At 44.1% G+C, this 14,895-nt stretch overlaps 1 protein-coding gene across 1 annotated transcript in view; it reads left to right on the top strand.

The window, feature by feature from the left end:
• LOC8024178 (WD repeat-containing protein 35) overlaps positions 1 to 14,895 on the top strand; it is a 43,597-nt gene that overhangs the window by 19,085 nt on the left and 9,617 nt on the right. Inside the window, exons 20-26 of the mRNA XM_040502261.2 lie at positions 1,406 to 1,534; positions 2,152 to 2,240; positions 4,214 to 4,331; positions 6,974 to 7,059; positions 7,533 to 7,679; positions 10,366 to 10,498; positions 12,203 to 12,265. Of these exons, the coding sequence (XP_040358195.1) occupies positions 1,406 to 1,534; positions 2,152 to 2,240; positions 4,214 to 4,331; positions 6,974 to 7,059; positions 7,533 to 7,679; positions 10,366 to 10,498; positions 12,203 to 12,265 (765 nt within the window). The remainder of the gene's footprint in view (positions 1 to 1,405; positions 1,535 to 2,151; positions 2,241 to 4,213; positions 4,332 to 6,973; positions 7,060 to 7,532; positions 7,680 to 10,365; positions 10,499 to 12,202; positions 12,266 to 14,895) is intronic.

Genomic DNA, 14,895 nt, shown 5'->3' with positions numbered 1-14,895 from the left:
CGCTACTGAACCTTGCTGAATATTGTCGAATGACGGCCAGCACTTGTCAGCTACTCACGAGCTGTGGGCTCCTGCGTGGACGAGAGGGGGAGGGGGGGAGGGTCCAAATGCTTGTGTATGTTATAGGGTCGACTGGATTTCGGTAGGAGCTGAAGCCCCATAAGCCGCCCCCCCCCCCTCCCCCGGCTACGCCCCTGACACCTACCAAAGAATACTGTTTATCCGCAGCAAGCGCCCACCCCCAAAATTTGACGCATCTGAAAAAATATGCACTGTACATATATACCGTATTTACTCGCATAATGAACACACTTTTTTTTCCCGAAAAATTTTTGCATTTACACACTTCGTGCAAATGTCATATTAGGTTCCAATATGACACGGTAGGGTACTGTGGCACGTCTCCACCGATGGAGGCGCACCCACGGCTGGTCGGGGGCATGCCACAGTAACCATGCATTATGCTTTATAAACTGTGAACCTTTTTAGGGCACTGTCGGCGTGAATTTTGCCGAAAGAAAAGCGCCCTACGAAGCTCACTCAGCACAAAGAGCAACGTGACCGTTTTTAGGCCTAACCACTTTTACGATTTCACTGTCCGAAAGCGGACCACAGACGACGGCATGTTTGTTGACATGTGATGCATACGATAGGCGAAGAATGTCCGGGGCTGGGCAATTCGTCGACCCAAGCTTCGTCAAGTGTGCGCGCCGCTCGATTTTACAGTTGATCACTTCCGCAACTACACCACTACACACTTGCAGCCATTACGATAGCAGCTTGGCTTGGCTTGACTAGGCCTGACCGTTTCGCGGCAAAAGAAAATTGGCTTGGTGGCAATTCGAGACTTGCGGGGCCAAAAATTGGAGGAACGTTTATTATGCAAGGGAGAAAAAAAAAAAAGTCTAAATATTGGTACCCGTTGTGGCGGGTGCGTTCATTATGTGAGTAAATACGGTATGTAAAATTTATGACCTCACATGTGCCCAGCCCCTATTTTTTCGCGATTATCTTCAAATTTTGAGCGGGCGCTTGCTTTGTATTTTTTCGGTACATATATCTTACTCCGTGGTCAAGGTGCTGGTGTCGGTCGATGCTCGCACAAGGCCCTCCCTTTCTTTTTTCAAGTTTGTGGCAAATGTTCTGGAATGCAGCCGCTACGCGGGGGCCTACCGAACCACTCAACCCGTGCCGGTGACACTGAGCACGACATCCACACACGCACGGGCCGTAATTTCAGGTCGAATATCTTCCGGGGCTTATGTATTTGCTAGGCTCGTTCCATAGATTGCGATGGTTAACCTCATCACACTTTTAGGGCAAGCAGGAGCATGGGCCTTCATCTCATTGTCTTTTAGAGTGAAAGAGCAACTCATACCTTTATCTTGCGGCTGTTCTTTCGCAGGAGCCGGTGATGTCGAGCGGGTACATCTGCACTTTCTCGAACCTCGAGATCAGGACTGTGTTGCTCGACGAAATCATGCAGGACCCCGAAAACCCGAGTCCGGACTTCGTCTGCAACATGGAGGCAAAGGTACGAAGTGCCCAGTTTGTGCCTGGCAGAGGCTCTACAGTTCGGCGTGGGATGCAACCTATATACCCGTTCGCAAGTTTGCTTTTCGAATGCGATTGACCGCATGGCGACCGCTTCCAGCGAATGAACACATCAGTGCTATAGTCAGTAACAGGTTAAGAAAACTTGTTGAGGGAAAGGAAAGCTGGAGAGGAGGAAGCAGACGCTATGCTGGAGAAGAGGAAACCTCTTCCTCCCTTCAGCGTTCTGTGTGCTTCCTCCTCCCCAGCCTTCCTTTCCCTCGAAAACTTTTCTTAACCTGTAACTGACTAAATCTATCGTCCAATCTGCATGTCACTAGACTGCAGGTGTTGCAGTATTTGAGCGGTAAAGCCTATGCAACATTGTCGGAAACATCTCAAACCCTTGGCGAAAGCGTGATGCATATAAACATGAGGAAATACACGCACGTCGGTGGTGTAGCAGGACTACCGGATAGGTGGCATCAGTAGTCTCTCGTCATAAGTGGCTATGAATAGTTGTAATGCAGTCGATTGCAGTCGAATGCAAATGTGCGAAGCAGCCTTTAGAAGGGCCGTATGGACGCGACTTAGGGAAAGCCGTTGCCCCTCTTACAGTCCTTGAGAGACTCTCGGGACCTGCTGGCCAAGGTAGGCATCGAAGAGGCAACACAGTTCATCGAGGACAACTCTCACCCTCGGCTATGGTAAGATCTTTTTTTTTCTGTGTGTGCCACGAGAAAAATGAGCAAACCTTAGCCCAAGGATAGTAATTGCCAATAAATAAAGGAATCAACACTTCCATGGTATCAATGCCTCATTGAGTACGTAAGGTGCTTACTTCTTCACGCTATCACGTGTTATGTGCGGGCTGAGCTACCTAAGAGGGATGTTCGTTCTGTCCTGTGTCAGCCTTGCCAGCTCTTGCGTATAAAGTAGTAACACGAAAAGCACTCAATAAGTTATCTACCTGACAAGTGGCATATGTTGCGGTGCACGTGCAAGAGGACGGGTTTGGCTGTCCCCTCAGATGTGCACATTTTATGTGTCCTCGGAATAATTCATTACGAGGTAGAATATACCGTAAGGTCTCAAAGACGGCATGTTTATAAAAAGAGGCCGACGAGTTGCGAGGCGCTGATAACAATTAAATTTCAGCGCAAGTCATTTCTGATCCAGAGTGCTATTGGCATTTGCTTGTTCGCCAATCTTCTTTCGTAAACGACAACAATAGGCTGTTGCACAGGAAAGCTCGTACCACTTGTGAGCCTTTACGTTACTGTAGTGACTGCTTATAATGAAGTCAGTTATAACAAAATAGCGGCTACAGTGAAGCCATTACGATCTCCCATTCTCGCTAGCAGTTTTTCAACGTGTTTGTATCTGTTTCTAGCAAAGGAAATTGAGCAGCTCTTGCGGATGTGTTTCTGTCTGTTTCTAGCAAAGGAAATTGAGCAGCTTTCGCAGATATAGCGAAGAGAAATTTTCTGATAATTTTTAAAAAATAATCAAATTCTGAAAGTTTACCGAGTTGCACACCACCGCACTTTGCCGCCGCGGCCGAGCAACCGCCCAGAACGAGCTGCAGATGTGCTGCGAAGGCCACCGGCGGCAGCCACTGCATCGTCGTCTGCTCCCTGCTCCTTATCTAGGAAGCGGCTTTTCTGTATCGCACTCGGAAAAGCCCTTGCGGCATGCTGATAGGGCGTTTGGAGCATTAGCGACAATGTACCTATGGTGTAGTACCAACGGAGACGGCAGAAAGAACCTAGATTTGAGAGAGGGAGCAACTCCAATTTGATGGTGGACTCCTCCTGGGCAGATGGGCTCAAGCGCACCTGCATTTGGTTGTCTCGTGGCCAGCGTAGCACGGAAACAGGGCGGAAAGGCGAACATGTTTGCAGACGGTGAACACTTTTGACTCCTTGCAGGCCGCAGCTTATTTTGCAAACACGGCTCACAAGCCACGTGACTCCAATTGAGAAGTTGCCCCCTTTCTTAAATCTAGGCTCTCTGTACCGACGAAACACGAACTTGAGCGCAAACTCGGTGTCGTGCACGCTTTGTTTGCTTCATGTTCCGTGTCGGCATCACTAGTCAATGTGGTCGCTCTCTGCGCGACAGTCTAGCTTCGCACAAGCACCGATTCGGCGACTCATCGTCACTCAGCAATGGCGAGTCCCAGCATTGCCAACACCTCGACGGGGAAGACAAAGGTATTCTCAAAAAAACAAAAGACAAAGGTAATCTCCTTGAAACAAGGCATCAACGTATAGAATGCCGTCCACTGCCGGCATCCTCCGCGGCAGCCGTCGTAGCTGTTGATAGGGCTCTGATTGCGTTCCGGACTTAGCTCGTAAGATTTTCTTTTGATCGTAACCTGTTGCTGTTGGCGAGAGGCGGCTTCGATCTAGGTACCTTGCAGAGAGCGTGCGCAGGGAAGCCTCGACAGGTTTCTGCAGTCAAGATAAACATGGGCCTTTGACAGCCTGTGTGATTTTTTTCTTTTTTTGTTTGCGTGATACTTTTATGGAGTCCAGATCTGACGAAGACGCACATGTAGCAAAGTGTTTTCAAATTCACATCGACTTCGTTATAACCGGTCTTGAGAGAACTACTAGTAGAATATGTGCCGTGAAACAAAGTTCTCACTCCGAGTTGATCTCTCTACACTGCACAGGCAACTTTTGGCAGAAGCAGCGCTACAGAAGATGGACTTCCAGACGGCAGAGACTGCTTTTGTCCGCTGCAGAGACTACCAGGGGATTCAGTTCGTCAAGCACATTGCCAATTTGCCGGTATGCCCTCGGACGAAGTTGATCTTGCTCGTCTTGTTTGGGCTGGTGCCTCGGGAATGTGACAAATGTTCCCATTTTATGCCCTGACTGAAGCCAAGGTGGCTACCTGCAACTACATAGTTGTGTAGTACAGAGCTTTTCAGTGGTCTGGATAGACAAGCAGAGGCCAGAATACTACAACATTTTGGGAATTGTTCACTACAGGTAATCTGTGTTTGCAGACGTGGTGCGAGATGTTGACACACACATACTATACAGCAGGCGTTCTCAAACTTCGTCCCAGGGAACCCCAGCAACCCTCAAAAAGTCCCAAGGATAACCCCCCCCCCCCCCCCCCCCCGCCCCCTTTGTTTCCAACCAATCATACTGGGCAATAAAGGTGTTTAGATAGTGAACAAGAGTTTATTGCTCTGACAGAATAAGACAATGTAGGACTACAGACGGAATAAGAAGGCAGCTGGACTTACCAGTGCAAAGGGTGAGGTTGCTTTGTCTGCAATACCAACACAATCCATGCCTCAGTCTGTGGAAGGTTAAACTAGGGGAGGGGGGGAGGCACTGCAATTTGGGTGCTTGCAGAACCCATGAGACCTGTTTTACGCGGAACCCAGTTTCAGAACCCATGCTATACAGCATTATGGGAAACAACTATGGCAAACAACAGACAACAAAGCAAAATATTGAAATGAAGTTATTAACAATGGGAATCTTTGTAGACCTAACAAAAGTGTTTGACCTAATTAACCATGAACTTTTACTACAGAAATTAAGTGCTTACGGGGTTCGCGGTGTTGCTCTCAATCTAATCAAAAGTTATCTATCAAACAGATGCAAATTTGTCACTTTAGATGGCATTATTTCAACAACTAAACCTATTACCATCGGTGTTCCGCAAGGCTCAATATTAGGTCCCTTTCTTTTTTTAATATATATTAATGACCTGGCAGCCTATTTACAAAAAGATTGTGTTCTTTATGCCGACGATACAAATATTTTTATATCTAATGCAAGCGTGACAGAACTATACATGGAAGCTAATAACACTTTAGAAAAGCTTGCTAAATGGCTAACCCATAACAAATTAGTTCCCAATATAGCGAAAACAAACTACATAATTTTTGCCCCGAAAAACAAACTAATTTTAAACACACCTCAGCTTTCGTTTGCAAGTATTAACCTAACTCGAGTGTACCATACTAAATTTTTAGGACTAACACTTGACCATCAGTTAACATGGCACCAACACGTAAAAGACACAACTAATAAGATATATCGAAATATTCCAATTCTATATAAACTATGGCACATATTTTCCTTACGAACCCTCCAAATGCTTTATCATAGCTTCATTCATACTCACATTTCGTACGGGTTATCCATTTATGGATTGACATATAAAACAACACTAAAACCCATAGAAATCGCCCAGAACACGGCACTACGAGCAATGCTGTTTGTTAATAGGCGCGAATGTGCTCAATTTGCGTACCGCTTCCTCAACATTTTAACAGTTAATCAATGCCTCGATTATCGTGTAGCATTATTAACATTTAAGTTCATCACCAATCAAATAACATGCTCTTCAATTAGTTTTACTCATCAAGATGTCATGTATCCTCTGCGTTCACATTCACAAGCGTCACTGTCTGTACCATGGATACGAACTAATTATGGTGCGTTCACCTTCATTTATATTGCTACTAAAACGTGGAACTCTCTACCACCCTGCCTAACTGCCATGTCATCATATCTTTAAACAAGCCATACGTGCCCACATACTATCTGCATGATTCATCAACCATTTCTATGCCCCTCCCCCTCCCCTCCCCCTCCCCCCCCCCCCCCCCCCTCCGATTCATTCTTCTCTCCTAGGCACACCTTTCACACAATCACAAACACACACTGATATTGTCCTTTTTTTCTCGACTTTCTAGCTTTTCTTCTCTCTATTTTCACTTGGTTAATATTTTGATTATGTAGATACCACAATTGTGTTTCGTTTTTTTATTTTTTTTTATTTTTTATATAATGGTGTTAACTTGATCGCTGACTAACCCTTTATTACCAAGGGGTCCCTTCAACAGTTTTCTTTTGAAAACTTTGGGACCCCCGTCTGAATAAGTGTAATTATCTAACATCTTGTGTACAAATAAAAACACATTTTGACTTTGACTTTGACTTTGACTTTGAATATGCTATGCAAATATTTTTTTCTCAATACTTAGGGAAAATGATAAATATCTTGGTGGATTATAACTTATACATACTATCTGCTTTTCTAATTTTAGTAGATAAAGACAAAAACTGGCTAAACCTGCTGTCTTTAAGACCTCTGGCCATTCCTCTTGTTTTGCAGTCTGGTTGTAGTTTTTATCTATACTAAAACCTTCTACTCTTTCCAACATCCTTTAGGGAAAATATGTTATGCTGACATCAGACCTACATACTGGGGTAGTAGCAAAGTAAAGTTTATTATAACTCAAAAATGTGCATTATTTTGTGCACATTTTTGTGCACAAAATATGCACTTTTTGCTTGGCAGTAGACTGCCAAGCAATGGTGCTTGGCAGCCTACTGAGAATAGCTTGGTGCCATCTAATGATCTTCAAAGCTTAATTAATTTGCGCTCAATACCTTTTCAGAATGAGGACATACGAAAGGCCGAAGTTAAGGCTTACTTCAAGCAGTTCGACGACGCCGAAAAGATCTACCTAGACATTGACAGAAGGTGAGAACAAAGAGTCCTCAACTTAGTTTTCGTCTGCACTCACTAACTCGACAGTCATACCTTCCGGCAAAAGTTTGATAGACTCTGCAACTAAGAACCTTTCGTTTAGGCATGCCCATTCACTTCAGTTGCATTCACTGTGCTTGTTTTTGTTTGTTTTTTTCTGTTTTTTCCCCCTCCTTCACGCACGTGCCTCACTCCTGCATCCTGCCAAGTCACGCCGACTGCTGCCGAATCTTCTGACCCGGCTGGCCCTCCAGAATTTCAGCGAAGCTGGCAAACTCTAGTCTCGAAACCAAAATCAGCAGCAAACAGAAGCAAACTGTATATGTAGCGTATATCAAAGAAGACGTAGCGAGTGGATCTAGTCACATATAAAGCATGAGAGTGCCCGTCGCTTCTAAACGTGCACGGCTGGCTCGCCCCCAAAGAAAAACCGGAGAATTCCATCGCGACTGGTCGGCTGCATCCAGAGACCTGGCGATCTCAATGCGCAAGATGCTGGGAGACTGGTTTCGAGTGGTGCAGCTCCTCAAGACGGGAAACAGCGGGGCCGACGACCGACAACTCGAGGAGGCTTGGAATGCCATTGGAGATTACTACGTCGACAGGCGCAAATGGTGCGGTGCATTTCCCTCTGGTTGCATGCCCTCTGGTTAGCTGTCGTCTGCTTAGTCTCGCACACTTGCTGTGAAACTACGCCGTGTGTAAACGGTTCTTCGGCTTATAATGGAGTGCCATTGTAGTATGCACCTTATTTTGAGAAACAGAGCTCGAGCAGCTAATGCAATATAGAGCACTATTTTACCCTTCTAATACTGAGAGGTATGTACAGTGCTTTTCAAATGTAATGGCACCACGAGGTAGCTCATTTTTGGTGCTTTAATTAAAGGACAACTCCGCTTCATTTTTGATATTTAGAAAACTATGTAGCCCTCTTCAGTATCATATAGGAAGAGCCCATGTCAAATATTACGATCTAATTCCGTCTATATATTTAATAAACTGGCCAGCAAACCTTCAAGTCTAGCGTGCGACATGAGGCGCAATCGTCAGTGCAGTCAATGCAACGGAGTTTGAGTGGCAAACGTTGAGCCACTACGTCAGAGGCATGACTACGTCATTCTCACATTTTGTTTGTTTTTACATCTCAGAGCAAAATTGAATGATGACGTCATGAGTTTCTCCTCCTGGTGTTGGCTGACCGGGCGTCCACGTGATCACCGTAACGCAGATGCGCTAGTTTACGCTGCCCTGCGCGCTTATCGGTCTGTTTCTCTGCTCCCCTTCTCTTTCGTCTTCTCCCCTTCCCCCTCTCCCCCGGGCCATCACCGTCCACGCCACGCGAAGCGACCTGCGCGCGTCGCGTGTCCTGTCCCTCGCCCCCCCTCCCGAACGTCACAAGACCACGTGGTTCAACGTGACGTGGCCATGACTTTGACCACACGAGACCGGTGTTGCCCGACGCAACCAAAGTTTCGGTTTCGGTATCAGCTGATGTTTAAATTAGGATTACACAAATAATATTCCACATTTCGCGAATTTGAAGACGTAAAGTTGTTTAGTAGTGCTTTGTGAAATGGAATCACATGTAAGCCTAAATTTTTCGGAATTGAGCGGAGTTGCCCTTTAAGGGAAGACATGGGCCTAAATATAATTAAAAAGAAAAAAAAAAAGTCATTTTTCAATTTTGAGTTTTTTTGGTATTAGAAACGAATCATACACCCTTACATTAAATTTGATAACCATATGCCAAATAGTTAGTTGATATAAAATATTTTCAACAGATTGTGAGGCAGTAACAAAGTAAAAGAGTTCAATGTTTGAATGCATCTTTCTCGGCACCATTTTTTGTTGCTAATTTCATGCGAAGGAATCTCTTGTTTGAAGGTAAATGTAATCTGATACCACAATCAAGATGTTTCTGAACTAAAATTTACTGGGGAATTGGGCTATCTACTTTATTTTGTCCTGAGTTGAATTCCTCATTGAAAATAAGAACTTTTCAAAAATTTTACATACATAGGACAGATATGCATCATATTTTGAGGTAATCATTCTTCCTCAAATATTTACATTAGAGTTATAAAACCTAGATAGCCCAAAATTCCACATCCCCCACTTTATATTCTAGCAGCCAACATGGTGCTTAATAGCTTCATTTGCATATCATAGTTTTCTTAACGAAGAGTGACACATCATCTTATGCAGGTATGTAAAATTGTCCTAGAGACGCGGAAGTTTTGCACAGTAAACCTACATCTTGTGTTAAATGTCCCCTACAAATTTCATTACGATCACTTGAGTAGTTCAGAAGTTAAATCTCTAGCCAGTGTCCCCCCTTAAATACTGTTTTCATGGCTACTGGTCGGGCCAACTAGCAACTTTATGGATCCCCAATCACTACCCTTTCCGAGGATGGCATTCCAGCTGGTTCAGTGACTGGTTTATTCTTGAGTAACCGGAGGTAGCTTGATGTCTAGACAATAGAATGTAGCATTAAGCTTGCGAAGCTCATCAAACATCACGAGAGGCTTATTTTTAAGTTCTAAAATACCGGGCGTCCGCAAGAAAACCGAACCCTGTTTTTTGCAGCCCAAAAATAAACTAGATGTCGCGGAGAGCTCAAACTCCGTCAGAATGTGGCCCCAGCCATTCGAGCAAGATGCCAAAAAGTTTCAGCACCAACCGTTATCTTATTCAAAAGTTATAAGTGAGGTTTAAAAATTTTCAGTTGGAAAATTGGGCCCATTTTTTCCCGATTTCGGTTTTTGGCGCTATGTATTCCAGAGCTCCATCGACCGCCATTTTAACATTGACATTTTCAGAAAATCGCTTATAACTTTTGAATAAGATAACGGTTGGTGCTGAAACTTTGGCATCTTGCTCAAATCGCTGGGGCTACATTCTGACGGAGTTAGAGCTCTCCGCGATGTCTAGTTTATTTTTGCAGTGCAAAAAACAGGGTTTGGTTTTCTCGCGGACACCCGGTGGTATGTCCGAGAATTTTCTGTTAAGAATGGCTGCCAGTCTAAGTCAGCAGAAATGTGTCGGGACTTAGTGTTGAGAGAAATACGTGTCTTGGCAATTACAATATGCGACTATAGAGGTCCGTTAGAAAACCGTGTAACATTCTGTAGCAGTCAACAGATTTTTAATCAGTCACGTGAGGCTAGGATTGAGAACTTTGATTCCTTTAGGATTCTGATGTGAAAGTTTTATTGTTCCTCGGATTTTTTTACTACGGAAAGATAAAGCCGTGATCTTGTAGCTGGCACATTGAACGGGTTGTTTGCGGCACCCCAGGGACAGTGCTGTCACTTACTACAAGCAAGGACACAACCACGGCCGCTTGGCCGAAGCCTACTACACCATAGAGGATTATGACAGCCTCGAGAGCCTCATGAAGAGCCTACCAGAGGGCCAGCCACTTTTGGCTGTAAGTTCCATCAAGACGCAGCTAGCTCTTTCACAAGCTAGATTTCCATCTTGGGGTCTCATCATCACCTGGATTACGTGCATACCCAACGTTTCGTTGTAAGGGGCATCTAGTGGCAGTGTTCAGTTGAAACTGTGTTTTGCCGTTTTTAAAAACTGTGAAGTAACTCATGAAAAGTATTTAAATTACTGTTACTAGTTACAATGAAACTTCTGAAGACATATTAATTCATATAGCATTTGTTTAATGATGCAAATATCACTGCTGCATGTTCTTCTCACTATTGCAGACTCTTGTGAACAGAGTGTTAAATCAGAAGTTCAAAGCAAAACTGTACCAATATCTTTTTGCATTGGAGCCTGAACGGATGGTCAGAACTGGCAGCATACCTCGACATCCCGTGGGATATTTTAAAAAAGTGAATAAAATGTAACTTCGTTACTTTTTGCAAGTACCTAACTGTAACTATACAGTCTAAGCTCATTACAACAGACCTGGTTATAACAGATTTTGGGATATAACTAGGGTGTGTATTTTCCGGTTTTAACCGAAAAACACCGATAAACATCCGTCGGTGACGAAAATATAAAATCGGTTAAAACCGAAAAACACCGGTGGTTGGATATTTTCACCCTGGTTAAAACCGAAAAACACCGGTCGTTGCACGTTTCCGACCTAGCGAAACCCTTTCCCCGTAGAGGTTCGTCAAACGTGTTATCTCGTGGATCCTGCATTCTTCCAGTGTTTATGGTGGCGTCAGTCCGCCCTCCTTTCTGGGGGTCAAAAGCGTCTAGTGAACGCAGTGGAAGCTAAGCTCTTATACGCCTTTCCCCTATTGTGTCTCCCATGGCCCCCTTTTATGGAAAAATTAACACAGTGGAGGGTAGGCTCTCACGTGCCTTTTCCTCATTGTGTCTGGCCAAGTGATGTCGGTGCAAGCCATGTATTCAGAGGTTGCTGTGGTTCCTGGAAGACACTGCCAACGTCCGTGTCGTACAGGAGGGTGCGTTTTCATAATTGCGGGTTGCGAACTGCAAGGTACGTGCTGCCATGACGGCAGCATGTTCCTTGCGTGTAGATGCAAGCATGAAAGTATGCTTACATCTACTATAATAACCAAGTGTTAGAAATAGTTGCTTCCTAGAGAAGAAGTGTATGAACTATGTGAATAAAATTGGAACTCTCTGTCTGTGATCAAACACTTTTTTTTCACCGATATTCACAGATTTTAGCCTGGTCGTGAGACGTTCCACCGAAATACACCGGTGTTTTGAAAATAAATAAACACCGAAAAACATCCGCCGATTTTTCTCAAAAATAAACACCGGAAAGTACACACCCTAGATATAACATACCGATTTGTGAAGTTCAGTTGATTTTTCTCTACATACCATTGACTCAACTTCAAATCTGCATACAACATACTCCATTTACAACAGACCGAAATCTTGGCTAAAATCAAGGTCTGTTATAATGAGCTTAGACTGTATTTAAACACATTTCTAAGGATATAATTAACTTAACAGTTCAGTTTAAGTTTCTATACCTTAATTTATTTTAAGAGCAGCTTTTAGAGCTCTTCTGTGTTGGTTAGTTTATGGGTAGAATGCATTGTGGTGTCACTCTGTGGTTTCTTTCGAACCTTGATCGCATAGCTTCAGACGTCTCTCCAGTGTTTTACATTTGCTGTAACTTTGGTTTCAGGACATTGGTTCCATGTTTGGATCTGTGGGTATGTGTAGTCAAGCTGTGGAGGCATTTAAGAAGGTAGGGCTGCATCAGAAATCAATGGCTGTCAAAGTGACATGCTTGTATGTCTGCTGGTCACACTAGGGTCAGGGTATAGCATAAGGGTGGTGTTACTCTTGAAACCTGCAGTTGCATCTTTGCAATAGCACCACAGTAGTCTGGAAAAAATTGCTGCTTAGAAATTTGTAAGCAGGAACAGGGCTAAGGGGCATTGTAAAGCTTGACTGATATCTAGTTTACTTCCACTTTTTTAAGGTAATACAGTGAAACCCTTTTAGAACGAACCCACATACAGCGAATTATTGACGATATCGAACTCGCAGAAAATTTAAATAAAAATGCATGTAAAAAGTCATCTTTATAGCAAACAGCATATTGGCTATATCAAACTTTTTCCCCGAGAAGGTTTCCAAAAACGCGCCAACAATCGTCTTCTAGCCTGTCCCTTCCCCCCAAAAAAAAGTAGGAAAGAAAGAAAATTCCAATAGCTCAAGTTGCAAACATAACTGAGCAAAGAGAAGCGATTCAGGAGAGATAAGCTAGAAAAAACAAAATCTGCACACGTGCAAAAAGAAATAAATCTTCCCAGCGCATTGTTACAAGGCCGAAGTGAAGAGATGCAAAAGAAAGAGAAGCTCTCGCCTTACAATGGACGCATCGTGGAAGTTCGTTGTAAATGTTTTCTGCTACATCGCTTGCTATATCGAACTGATCGTAGCGTTTCCTGCTGTTCGTTATAAACGGGTTTGACTGTATATTGTACAATAAAACAAATATAAACAATTACTCTTCCCTATTTTTGAACTTGGTGCTGTGCTTGCCAGATTGACTTGATGACAATTCTTGTTCAGTTGTTTTTGTTTTATGTAGGTACTACAGTAAAATTTTGTTGATAGTTTTTCAGGGGATTGCAGAAAAAAAAATGTATCATCCGCGAAAACGTAACAACCGATAACGCACTTAAGGGGGCTCTACATGAGATAGAAAGCAGCTCTTATAGAATGGTTTACTTTATGTGTACTTACAGAACTGTTGAGGACTCAGACATGTTCACAAAAGCATCCCCCTGCCGCTTCGAATTAATGTTAGGCAGTAAAAGCTGTTTCTTCAGGAGCCGCAGTCCTCTATCACTCTCCACACAGTCATGAACATTTACTTAGCGGCGGAAGCTGTCCAATGCAACGATCGCATCCGCAAACGTGTGCGCAGCGTAATCGTTCGTTTCTTGATTGACATCTTCATCACTTTCTTCTCTTTTAAATTTTTGACTTCTCTTTAAAAGGAGAGTACCTTCCTTTTTCGCGATGCCATGACCGTCGTGAATGGGCGCAAAGCGCACATACTTCGAAACCACAGTTCACGTAATCGAGCGGAACAGAAACTTGAAGCGCAGCGTGCGTACGGGCGCACCTTGTGCCAGAGAAAGAGAAGGACAGATGAAAGAGAGAGCAAGAGAGAATGAGCGTTTGCCGCCTTGCCAGCCTCGCTCCCCGTTTAAGCAGTGCTCCAAGGTCACACCTAGGCAAGATGGGAAGCAAGCTGTGGCAGAGCTTAGCAAAGCCCAGCGAGGAGACAGAGAGACGGAAAAAGAGGAAAGGAGTAAAAGGAAGATGCGATGCAGACACTTTTGGACGTAACAGACAGAAAACGAATACATGTATCTCTATGGAAGTAAAACAGGATGGCGTTTTTGAACGTAGCAGGCGGGAAAACATCAACCAAGAACGTATCAACGAATTTCTACTGTAGTACACTGAGACAAAAGCGAATTTTGCACTTTTTGATAAACTACTTATTTTAGAGAAGGTGAATGGCCAGTGTGCACTTGGTCTCGATTGGCAGTTCACGGTACTCCCCACGGTGTTACTCACAAACAATTATGCAGTTCCAGGTTTGATTATTGTAAAATTCTATATGAACACTCTCCCCCCAAAAAATTGCCCATCTCGTTTAGTGGCTATTTTTTAAATATTTTTTATTAAATATTTGCAGCATAAGAATTCCCAAACATTGCCCAACCCCGATTCCCGCCGGATGTCGATCGCCCGATGTTCGACAAAAATCGCATCAACCGTGCGACCTGCTGTCCTGGTACGCTTGCAAGCGAGTTCGCAGACATTCCCTCATGTTTATTGCAGTGAGAGGTGCAAGTCTGCTGCATCCGTGATCCGCGGTATCCGTTCTCGTGTTGCGCAAGTTCGTAGTGGGTTCCTGCAATCCTTTTGTCCGTGACCTGCGCACACGACATCGGTTTCCGTGACCCTTGAGTTTGTAGCGGGTTCTCGCGTGTTCATTGCACTGCGAAGTGCAAATTTGCACTGTGTCCGTGTTCTGCGGCATCCGTTCCCATGTCTGGGGAGGGGAGCTTGCAGCGAATTCCCGCGCATCTACCACGCCGTGGGGCGCGAATTTGCCATGTCTATGATTTGTGGTATCAGTTCCCGTTCCCCGTGGTTTGTAGCAGGGCCCGGCGTTCATCGCATATCCTTGATCAAATTTTGCTGTCAGATCGCTCACTGCTTGTTTTTTAACATTTCTCTCTTTGTATTGGGTAGGCGTTCTTAAGAGATTATTAGGTAGTTGCGCTTTCCATGGTTGCAGACACCTTAAGAAAAGCAAGACATATGGCGAGTTCCAAGCATCTCATT

Source organism: Ixodes scapularis, unplaced genomic scaffold, assembly GCF_016920785.2.
Source record: "Ixodes scapularis isolate PalLabHiFi unplaced genomic scaffold, ASM1692078v2 PGA_scaffold7__128_contigs__length_106722199, whole genome shotgun sequence".
Classification (NCBI taxonomy): Eukaryota; Metazoa; Arthropoda; class Arachnida; order Ixodida; family Ixodidae; genus Ixodes; species Ixodes scapularis.
The sequence above is the reverse complement of the archived record's forward strand: the minus strand, read 5'-3'. Positions and strand labels throughout refer to the sequence as shown.